Source organism: Mixophyes fleayi, chromosome 1 (genome assembly GCF_038048845.1).
Source record: "Mixophyes fleayi isolate aMixFle1 chromosome 1, aMixFle1.hap1, whole genome shotgun sequence".
Classification (NCBI taxonomy): domain Eukaryota; kingdom Metazoa; phylum Chordata; class Amphibia; order Anura; family Limnodynastidae; genus Mixophyes; species Mixophyes fleayi.
Genome location: NC_134402.1, coordinates 157,721,768 through 157,734,144, shown reverse-complemented (window position 1 = coordinate 157,734,144; position 12,377 = coordinate 157,721,768). Strand labels below are relative to the sequence as shown.

At 39.2% G+C, this 12,377-nt stretch overlaps 1 protein-coding gene across 6 annotated transcripts in view; it reads right to left on the bottom strand.

The window, feature by feature from the left end:
* ADAMTS3 (ADAM metallopeptidase with thrombospondin type 1 motif 3) overlaps positions 1 to 12,377 on the bottom strand; it is a 186,771-nt gene that overhangs the window by 62,087 nt on the left and 112,307 nt on the right. For all 6 annotated transcript variants that reach the window (XM_075202327.1, XM_075202344.1, XM_075202334.1 and 3 more), the window contains exons 6-9: positions 5,376 to 5,459; positions 4,403 to 4,559; positions 2,004 to 2,109; positions 368 to 511 (exon numbers count right to left, since the gene is read on the bottom strand). In XM_075202327.1, coding sequence (XP_075058428.1) covers positions 368 to 511; positions 2,004 to 2,109; positions 4,403 to 4,559; positions 5,376 to 5,459 — 491 coding nt within the window. The remainder of the gene's footprint in view (positions 1 to 367; positions 512 to 2,003; positions 2,110 to 4,402; positions 4,560 to 5,375; positions 5,460 to 12,377) is intronic.

Here is a 12,377-nt window from a genome sequence, read left to right as displayed (position 1 = left end):
GGTAATCGTTCCTCTCTGCAACGATCTCATGAGATAAGGAATATATTCTGTTTCATATATTGAGTGGAACTTACCAACTTATGTGATGCTTTGTATTCCAAATTGAGGATATTTCAGATTTTTCATATATTTGTTATATTAGATGGTGTATGAATAAAATTTCAAATTTAATATTTTAATTTGGCTTCATCGAAAATTGTATCCTATGATAGGAATAGAGCAATATCTGTATTGTGGGTACCCCAGGCATAATGTCTTAATAGGTAACACTTGTTGTGGGTGCTCTTCAGAAAAAAAAATGTTTAAAAGTAATGAAAGATTAATGATAAAGGCCCACAAAGAGTACAAGAGGAAAGCAGATCCTTACTGTATGTGTCTCTTTAGCTCTTGACCACTGCACCGAGACCAGTGGTAACGATGGAATGCTGCCTGTACCAAAGGGGCCATCACACTGCCCATACTTGTTTCATCTCCACACCTATTCCCTTGACCATCATGCTCCATTCCTAGTCTGAATTTAGAAACACACATGGTTATATCACATACAAGATCCTACACAACTGTACATGATATTCTCTTATATTGCATCAATAGCGGTGGTAGTGGTCAGTGACACAATGTACCATGTGACATGGAAAATATATGTCCTCTTTGCAGTCTATGAATGTTTTCAGGGAGACAGGCAAAAAAGATCAGAATGCCACAGCTAGCCTAAGGGACCTCAGTATGAGTGACCTGGGGGTAAATGTATGAAGCTCCGGGTTCTTCAACACCCGCGAGTTCGGCGTCTTCAGCGCTTAAATTTAAAGCGGCGCTGCTTTGTAAAGGGAAACTTTCCTTTACAAGGCAGCGCCGCTTTAAATTTAAGCGCTGAAGACGCCGAACTCACGGGTGTTGAAGAACCCGGAGCTTCATACATTTACCCCCTGGTCTAGAATTGGATATGTGACCAGTGAACTATCTATATGCACATATGGCACAATTGCACAGGACTGTTTTATATTATATTATTGTGTATATTTATAGAGAACATATTTTCAATGTTCTTCACAATCACACCCAACAGGCCCATGTTCCCAGGAGAAGTAAATTATTTATCTGTAAAATTAGCCAATATAATCTCCCACATATAAATCTTCTAAACATGGCCTCCTTGGGGGAATGGAGTAAACAAGGAGCTCGTTGGGAATAGCTGACAAATAGTGTGTAATGGGCTATTATGTAAAATGTAGTATGTTGCATGGGGACAAATGTAGGCTTTGCTTAGATCTTTGCTGAAGTGCACAGTATCTGGGCAAGTTCAACTCACAAAGGGGCAGACAATACTGTCCCAGGCAGGCGGCTTCTATTGGGCAAGTTAATGAATATTGTCAGCTTGCACGCACATGTGCACTCAGCAAAGCAATTTCAAACTGGTGCCCAGACACACATATTTGCTTTGCCACCATAAATTACCCGAACAGGGATTGCATCCAGTTGTGTAAAGCTTGTTTTTAAAGAAGAATTATTGCTAAAAATAAGGACCAGTAGTACCGTTTTCTCTCCAATAAGCAAAACAGCGGGGATCCCAGACACTGGGCACACACCATTCTGCTACAGTAGTTGGGGGAGAGTTCTCTTAAAAAGGGATGATAGCCCTAAAGCATTTTCCTATTTTAAAGATTTACCAGTACCAATTCCGTTAGCAAAAGGTTAAATTTTTGACAACTGTGTATATTAGACAATTGGAAATTGTATAGACATTTGTGAATCATGATTTTCTTGCATCGGTTCACCTTGTTTATAAGGTTTTCTGACCATTTAACATACTGTCAAAATTCTCTGCCATTTGTCTATGCTGGCTTGTAATTTTGATCACAATTCAAATGCTGTTGAGCCACTTTGAGCTATTCATCTTCTAAACGCTATTGACTTCAGCTTTCAAATTTGCTACTTTCTGACAGACATACACATTATACTTTGTACTCATTGTTGCACATGATTTCATTTACAGTTGAACTTACACATGACCAGTTTCATGGGCAACCACAAAGGCAGATGAAAAGCCATCCTCATGGTTTAGCGTACAGCTTCTTACGGGATGGCACATCCCAGTCACAGGCGCATACCCTATAATAACAAACAAGTGACATCAATAAATGAGTAGGTGATATTAATATCTATATAAACTACTGTGAATAATAATTGTGTATCTGAGTATTCTAATGTCATAAATGTGAGGAGTGATATCATAACTTCAGTGTTCACTAGAAAAAAGTGTATAATATAAGGGATAATACACCCCCTACTATAAATTATCACAGATGTTAGAAGTAATTTAGAATATCCATATAATTCCCATTAGTGCTCTATCCCATACATCAATTGTGGTGTTGACACTACTAATAATGGTACCCATTAATGCCATCCATTCCTCTTCCTAAACTGTGATGTATTGTATTGTCACTGTATTTCAGCATAAACTCAAGTAATTAAAGTTGAACAAGAAAATATTTTTTTATTTTTTTTTTGTCCATGGATCTCTGTATGTAACGTATGTTTGATTAAAGTCTGACCACATTTTTGTTAACATTCTTCCTCTCCTGACTCTCCATGTGTACTTTTTTATGTGGATCAGGACAGAACAAACTGTAACCAATCAGATCATAACAATATTCACATCAGTACAGTGTATTTCATGAGATGGGTCGGCTGATCTTGTTGGGTGCAGTGACCAGTCCCAATGTATTATTGTGTGAGGATAAGGCTGCATGTGAGGGGAAATTTAATGATGTGAGGAGGGGAATAAAAACAAATAGTTTAACATGCAGAAGGGGCAAGTCCTCCTAACAGCACAGAATTGTGATGTGTTATTCCTGTCAAACTGCTGCAGGAGGACTGTGGTGTCAAATGCATCTCTATAGGAAACAAAGTTCATATATTCAATTTGTTATGAGCAATTATTATTATTATTATCGTAGATTTGTTAGGTGCCACAAAAGGATATACATAAGACATACAAGGTAGACAAAATAAATGCAGACATGAAAATAAAGGGTAGGGAGGACCCTGATCATTAAAGAGCTTACATTCTAAGTGTAAGAGGGCACAGCTGAAACAAGCTCAGATTGGGACAGATGTGAGGGTGCATTAGTGTGAATAGTATTAATGGGGATAAGGTAAGTTCTAAAAAAGAGATGGGTTTTTAGAGAGTGTCTAAAGATTTGAAGGCTGTGGGGAAGTCTGATTGGGCGTGGTAGGGAATTCCATAAATAGGGAACAGCATGGAAGAAGTCTTGGAGACGGGAGTGAAAGGTGGTTACTAGAGATGAGAAAAGCCGCAGGTCAGAGGTAATGAAAGAGCCCATATGTGATTGCCATTATCCTCTTTAAGCTCCTCACACTCACCTACAAGGCCCTCGCCAACTCCACTGCGCCCTACATCTCCACCCTCCTCTCTATTCATGCTCCATCCCGTCCTCTCCGTTCTGCCTCTGACCGTCGCCTCTTTTCCCTCCTTATAACCTCCTCCCACGCGCGTATCCAAGACTTCGCCCACGCTGCCCCCCTCCACTGGAACAAGCTCCCTCCCTCCATCAGAACTTCCCCTAATCTGTCCAGTTTCAAACGGGCCCTAAAAACCCACCTTTTTCTTAAAGCCTCTCTGTCTCCCACTTAATTTCCTACCTTATCTTCTGCCTCCGTCCTCCTACTCTCCCTCTCTCCCCTGCGTCTCTCTGTTTCCCCCCCCCTTAGATTGTCCGCTCCTCTGAGCAGGGCCATCTCTCCTCCTGTTTCCACCACTTCTAACTCTGCTCTCCAGCTACTTAGCCCTCCTCCTCGAGGGTCCTCCACCCCACGTCCACTCTCGTTCCCTCCTCCCCCCTAGGGGTCTCCCTGTCTTCCGCGCCCTCCTTCTTGGGCCCCGTCGTTTGCGGATCCTCCCTCCCCCTTCCCCGCCCTCTCTAGCTGTGCTTACTGTTTACTGTACTGTGCTGTCTCCCATTGTATTGTAATTTGTTTATCTCTGTACAGCGCTGCGGACGCCTTGTGGCGCCTTATAAATAAAAATTAATAATAATAATAAAATAGCTAGTGCCTTGTAGGTCACACTTTCTAACCTAAGCTTTCAGTGCCAGAGAAGCCTAAAACAGCCCCTGATTGCAAATGGGTTTGGGGGGCAATTTGCTTTAGTTCCACCTGTATTAAGCCCTGGTGTCATTAATTATATTACTGCAGGAGGACTTAATGCTGTCGTATTTCCACCCACCATAATGAATGCATAGAAAGCCAGAGACTTATATGAAAGAAGGGACATGATTCCTTTCTTTTTAAATGTCTTATATCTTAAGAACTATAACAGTGTTGTTAATGAGCAGTGACTCATTTACTGTATACTATTATTAAAATGTTAGTAATTTACCTTGCATTCCAGCAGGACCAAAATCTTGTCTTGTCAAAAATATGGCATGATCATGATGTTCAGAGTGGTTGGGATCAGTTTTCTGCTGCTGGTATGCCCAGCGACACACATTGTCAAGGCTTCTCGATGGGTTACCCCTTTCAATCAAACTGATAGACTGCAAGAAAGACATGAATATTATTGCTAAACACACACACCAGTAGGTTTTTGGACTGGCAGAGCACTTGGAGGAAACCCACACAGACCAACAAACTCCATACAGATAGGACCCTGGTTGGAATTTAACCCATAACCCCAGCGATGTGAGGCAGCAATATTATACACTGTACCTCTAAAGTTGCACAGTTGTTAGCATTACTTTTATTAATATGTGCACAATAGTGCTTTGAGCCTTGTTTTTTTAAAAAAAATTAAAGTATACATGTCGCCTACCTATAGTAGACAGAGCAATATTAAAAATACAGGCAATCAATTCAATATGATAGTGTTAACACTTAAAGCACAAAGTTTTCTTAATTTCAATGCAGCCACACTTAAGTAAAATAATCTCTGCTATTGTAAAAATATAAGTTCTAATTGTCACCATAGATGCCAATGTGACTTACAGGAAAATAAATGTTTTGTGTGTTTTCCCACAATCAAATGTAACCTTCTAAACAAGTAAAAAATAGTAACTTAAGTAATAACACTAGTATGCTTGTACTTTAGGAACAACCATAAAAGTCTATAAATTCAAAGATAATCTAAAATAGGTAATCCAAAATAGCCCTACTCAAATGTGACATCCCGTATTTTAAATAATAAATCACAAAAATAATAAATCAGTGACAGTAAAACATACCTATCTTGTTGCAACTGCTATGTTGTGTCTTATGCAAGTGAAGTATAAAATCGATTTTGCCCACATGCAGCGATACACGGAAGAAACATGTTTGAATATATGGAGAATAATATCTTTATTAACCATTCTTACCTTTGCGTAACCCAACATTATCATGCGGACCAGAACTACATTAATATGAGCACCAATTGAGTCATCATGGTAAATTTCATTCACCTGTGTGAGACAGTAATATTTTATTTTAGTATTTATTATTATTTATTTCACAGTCGGAAATGGAACAAATTGTTATTACTAAATGTACTGCAGAGTTCACAGAGAATTATTTAAAACTGGCATTTTTTAATCTGGGGGAAAGAGAGAACTAAGCTATAGCAGAATTGTAGCAAGGTACCTGCTTTATTCTGACATGGTAAACCCAGAGCCGAGGGTTTGGCCTCTACAGAGCATGGAGGTGAGTGGTGCAATGCCTTGCTGCTTCCCTCTGCAAGGCTCCCACACAACCCAGGAATCCTGGCTCCTAGGTTCCCCACTCTGCTCTAAAAACAGAGCGAAGGACTTCTCTTTCTAAGCTAACTCATGCACCCACTGTCCATGTGTTGGCTCAGAAGAGACCTCGGCTCTGCTTCTTTGAGAGCAGAGCAGAAGCCCAGGAGACTAAAGCAAAATATCCAGGCCAATATTTGTGTCATTCTCAAAACTTTTGGCCATGACTGTAAATTCACTCTGAGCATGCCCAGGACCAGACAATACACCCCAGAACGCAGCAACGGCCAATTCATCGAGCGCAATGGATCCTTAATACAGTTTACAATTTCAGGGGAGGAACGGGGAGGGGACTGGGTGTATGCACGTAGGCAATGTACAGTAAGGGTGTGCCAAGTCGAGTGCACACAACAGCATCCAATTCAAGCTTGGGTGTCTCACAGGTATGTGTTTTTCTGTCGCATCACTTGCACCGGCTACAGGTCTGGTATAAGTGCCGATTACTAGTGATCATGATGGTCACATATGCAAGATAGAACATGTGTATTCAATCAAGGGCAAATACATTTTATGTACAGTAGACATTCATAACATCATCATAAATGTATTTTATGGGGATTTTTTTTTTTTAAAAAAAAGGATCTTTTTTATTTTAAAATGTTTGATCATTAATTTTATTTTGCTTTGGTCATTACTGTTTTATTGACGGGTGACATTAATTAAATGGTTTTGTTTTTGTGTGTTCTTTTGTGATTTTATATTGAATATATGTATTTGACGTATCTTGCAGTATATTGTCCGCTCCTTGTTGAATATAAAAAAAATGCACAATACTTTTGTTTTGTGTTCCTTGATGAATCAGGCCCTGACTGTCTAATACAGATGTTCTGAAACAAGTAGAGCTCATAAGATATAACAAAATTGCACTTGCAAGATATTTTTGCATACAGCATACTACCTATTTGTGGAAGTAATTTTGTACACATCCGCAAGTACCTTACACTGTGAAGAATGCAACAGCTTCCCTAAAAGAAAAACTGTTTTTCTGACTTTAGACCATTCTGAAAAAATGACACAATTTGCACATGTTGAAAGGAATGCCTCCAATTTGTCCTTGTCACTCTCTTTTCTTGCATTTAGCTGTGACAGGTGTCCGGGCAAATTTGCACCGCAAAAAGCCAAACATTATTTGTCTTTTTACACTATGCTGACTTTGCTGGAAATTTGTTTTTGTTAACCTACTCAAGCTAAATTTACATTTACACAAGGTGAAATGGAATACTTTCACAAAATTAATAAAATCCAACACATGTTTACTTTTTGCTTAAGTTTTTAAAACTTTATTTTTCCTATCCACTTCATAGCAAGTTCAACAAACACCCTCGGCCTGATTCATTAAGGAATGCAAATCACAATACGTGCTGTATTTCGCATAACATTGCTCTGCGCCTGCTCAGAAACGGATAATACGGCACTGAGCGCAAGTGCATCCAATTCATTTTCAATCTAAAAAAACACTTCTGACTGCCTACGATTGCATGCACGGAATGGGTAGGAGAAGGGGCGTATGCATGTAGGCAAAGTACATCCATTCAATTTAATCAATTTAATCACTGGGTTCATGATATTTAGCCGTATCACTTGCACCAGCTACTGAACAGGTAACAGGTGAACAGGTAAGTGGAAAAAAAAAAAATTAAAATCCATTTTTATTAATGATTAATTTATTAGCAGGTGTTAATGTATTTAATAATTATGCCATATAGCCAGAGCGTGTTTATGCCCATATTCAACTAGAAACATTTCTTGAGAACCTTTAGAATACAGGCATACATGCGTACGATTTCCATTCAATATAAAAAAAAGCAAATTGCGTTTACTTTGTGTTCCTTGATGAATGAGGCCCCCTGGGTGTAAAGCACACACATGCAGGTATAATAATGATTTTAATTGTGCAAGATGGACTTATATTGCACTTAGTTTACAAGACACAGGTGAGTGCATGACAGGTGAAATAGTGTTGTGAAGTCAATGGTGTTATATAACAATCTTATATGATTATAAAGGTTTTATGTTTTTATGTTTTGTAATGTAGAAGCCTGTTCACAATTACTGTACAATGTTAGGAGGGCAGCAGTAGACACGCCAAGGATGCATAGCTCTTTATACCAAGCAGCCAACAGGGAACTTCCTCAGCAGTGACAGCTAAGTACTGAAGCTGAAGTTTGAATGTGGCAGCCAGTACTAGCACAGTGGAAAATTTTACAGATGTCAATTAGTGACTCATTTTGGTTGGTCAGGCTGAAAGTAGTAAAAAGAGAACTCAGTGAACTCCTGGAACTCCAAATCTGGCTCAGCTATTGATGGGCAATGGTGAACTCTTTTGCCGGTAAACCTTATGGCCGCCTTTGCAAGGTTTAGGAGTCTATTAATTAATACCTGGCGATAGGGCTGATTTTCCAGCAAACCTTACTTCAAGCGATAGCACTGCTATCACAGTGTTGACCCCATGTTGTCCCAAACGCCTGTTTTCGCCAGAGATAGCCTATACTAAAAAAGCCTGTATATCTCTAGCTAATTGTGGTCTCCCCTATCTCTTTGGCACTTTTAAATTTGTTTTGAAGCACCGTTTCATTAAAGATATGTAGAAATTAAGGGGGGGGGGCAGAGGGATACAGAAGTGAAAAAGGGAGACTCAGAGCAAAGAGTGGGAGGGGGTAAAAAATGAATAGGATGTCTATTACACTATGCAACTAATTACTCACTATATATTCAAATTGTGATCTCTATAAATAGCAGTAATCAACAGAATGTATTAATTAAAAGTACAGTATTTTCAAATAGATATCAGAGACCAACCACAATTAAAGAGTGAGTTTATGATTAGTAAGTGTGAGGTTACTACTTCAAATTGTACAATGCAGCTAAAGGAGTTAACAGGGCCTAAGTAAGGACAAGAAAGTTGGCGGTGGTAAGAACATGGAGCCGTGGCAATATCCATCCAGAACTTGGGTTTAGGTCACTAGAGGTTTGGTGAGCATTTAGGATTTAGGTGATAAGTTCCAATTTAAAAATATGCTATATTCTATTTATTAGAGCCAGTCATGTAAGGGACGTTGGGTTCTTCCAGTGAGTAGTTATTAGACATTTTTGTAGCACTCATTATATGAAAGATCAGTTTCTGAGTATATTTATTCACACCAGGATGGGAGTACAAGTGGTGAGAGCAGTAAACAGAATCTGTAATGACTACAGTTGTGATGTTGCAAATTTTCATTTGAATTTACTTTCATGTGATTTTTATTTTAGGGCAGTCCTACCATATGTAGGATTGAGTGCCATACCGACCACAGTCCCTCCAACAAAGATTGAAAGGGCCAGGGAACCCTGTGGGTACAAGATATAGGGTTAATTTATGAAAATGGGAAAATAGGGTTCGACAGAAACCCATCATCTCCACAATATGGCAGGGAAATCTCACCAAAGAAATACAGGTCCAGGGTAGTAAGGGTTAATGCTTTACCGTGCCATTCTGAATAGATATGCACATGCCAGCCCTATCTCAGATGACAACTTTTTTTCCTGGACATTTGGCTTCTCGCCCTTACAAAAATAGACCAGAAAATCTGTAATAGATATTCAGGGAATTTGCTTTTACCCAAACGCATATGGAACTTTTCAAAACATTAAGTCAGAATGAAGTCTACTCATCTGGATCTAGTATATCTACCATTTCCTACTCCCACGCCAGCTTGTTTAAACTGATATTCTTAATGAATGGTTGAAGTGCAAATTTAGAAGTCGCAGAATTGAAATTTAGAAGTCGCAGTATGAGAAATGATAAGTGAATGGAATTTGATAGTTTAATAATGAAAGCAGTAGGAAAAGTGACAGTATGGCCTGTGTTTACGTCTGTTTCTTCTGGGTGCTCCAGTTTCCTCCTATACTTCAAAAACATACTAGTAGGTTAATTAGCTGCTATCAAAATTGACCCTTTTCACTATCTCTGTCTGTCTGTGTGTATATGTTATGGAATTTAAACTGTATGCTCCAGTGGGGCAGTGAATGATGTGTGTGTTCTCTGTATAGTGCTGGAGAATTAGTGGAGCTATATAAATAGCTGCTGCTGCTGATGATGGCATACTAGCATATACCAGCCCACTTCAACCACTGATCTTAAGACATTATAAATGATAAAGATTAAACCTTTTAAAGGCTCTGCAGGGGTATAGTGACATGACGTGGGTACACTGTGACCATACACTAGGTCCCAGACATAGGAAGCAATACTGCTGAAAAACACCCCCATTTCTTCAGTTTTTATTGAAACTTACGCAGTTGAATGCATACTTGCGTACTCTTTCGGAATTCCCATGTGGCTCCCGAATTTCGGGGAATCCTCCCGTACTCACGGAAGAGTAGGCAAAACTCCCGGATTCGCATAAATTCACGGCATTGAATGGTGGGGGCGGGGCTTAATCATGTAATTAAGCCCCGTCCCCGCTATTCAATGCCTTAAAGCATAGAACAAATAAACCATTGGAGAGAAAAATTCAATCATAGAATCATTTTATAAGACCACCTAGTCTTCAGTAGTCCACTGGCGGTACTTTATGGCCCAGGCAAGCCTCTTTTTCTTATTCTGTCATCTTAGAAATGGCTTTCGTACTGCCACTCGACTTATTAATCCAGTAGCTTGAAGTCTTCTCTTCACAGTTGAAACTGAGACTTGCTTATTTTGAACAACTGTTAAGGTGAGCTTAAAGCTGTTATCTTGGGAGACACCTACCATACAGGCTGTAGACTTTCAGAAACTTGTCATCTGATTTTGCTACGGCTTCGAGTGTACCAGAGCTTTTCTTGTCAGAGTTTCCTCCAGTGCCTTTTGATGGTGTAGGAAACTGTGCTAACTTACACCTTGCCTTTCTTTGCAATGTCTCTAAAGGAAATGCCTACACTTCTAAGGGTTATAATGGACTGTCTGTCGTCCTTTGTTAATCATCTTTTTCTTGCCATTCTAATAGCAATATATTAGTCCCTGCAGTACAATATTGTCAAAATAATGCTTCAGATGGTGTAATAACAGTCTGATCCAACATCGCTTTTACAAAGAGAGGAGGTTTGCAATCAAGTAATAAACAAAAGTTGGGATACCTATTGGAAGCTTAATGTACCGGTCCTTCCATTGCTGCAGAACAGCTGCAAATTATTAACGCATTACTATACTATACTAAATGCTATTTTGTATAGCTCTGACATTTACATTATTTTTCAAATTTTGCTAACCTAACCTTTTTTCAACCTCTAGCAGTTTACTGCTAACCTTTGTTCCATTTTCAGATTATTCCCTTGGTCTTGAATTGCATACATTTCAATAAAAACTGGAAAATGGAGGTGTTCTAAAACTTTTGACCAATAGTGTACAGGTCTTGGTAGAATAAAACACAGAGGAGCCATATCTTACAGAAATGTTACACCTTGTTTGCTGCTCTATGGCCCCAGAGGAAATGTTGGGTTGTTCCATAGAGAGAATATTGTAGGGATTGTGGAGGTCTGATTATATCATATGGTAACTCTGGCCCAAATAGATATGGTAACTCTGTACCAAATTCCGCAAATAGACATTTGTACTGGGCAGTAGGTTGGAACTGGGAACTCTTTGAGGAAACTCAGAGCACAGAGGATACCATAGTATAGTTTATGGCTGGCAACTCAGTCTTAACCTATGTCTGTGGGGGAAAAGTGTCAAAGCATGCATTGATCTATGTGGGTAATAGCAAAGTGTTGCTTTCAAGACTCTTCTCTCTAGTGGGACTGTGTAGAATTTGCATGCATATCATGGCTCTCCTATTACCCTGGTCCTCCCAACCCATGAGATGAAGTGTGAGTTCCATCCGGCTAAATACTACCTTAAAGTCTCAAGTGTGGAGGAGGAGGAGAATTTGCTATATGTAGCTGATTATATTGTCTTGTCAATTGAGACCCATGAATTTTAGTTTATGGGGTTGCCATCTAAAATTTCAGTTGGTGGCTAGGCCACCACCAGGGCTGGGAATTTGTTTTCTGCACTCTATTGAAAGTCTTCTCAGGATCCAAACCACCACTAGGGCTGGGATTTGGTTAAAAGTTTGCTAAATGTATGAGATCTGATATTATCCAAACCTTGTTGATTAGGAATTACGCCAACATGGTCTGGAAGGATTATATACAGATAACCTTCACCAGTCTATTAGCGAGAATGTTAGCAAACAGCTTGAGGTCTACGTCTAAGAGGTATATAGCTCCATAAGTAAATGCAATTGGGAAATTTACCCTGAGACGACATCTAGGTCTGCCTTGGGGGTGGTGGAATTAAAAAAAAATGCTTGGAGAATTGAGTTGAATAAACTCATCAATGTGGGAAGGGAGCACATCTAGGATTTTTTTATAGTGTTGAGCTGTGATCTTTCTGAATTCCTTGATCGCTTGTTTCTCCTTCTCCTTGTTTAGAATGTCTAGTTGGGATTTGGGGAATGTTGGAGAAGGCATGAATTTAGATAGCAGTCTATGTTTGTTTTAAATAAACCAGCAGAATAAGCTAAAGCTCTCAGGTTGTAAAGATACTTACAGTATACCCAGGATCTGCATGCTATTTTGGGGGTTTATAGG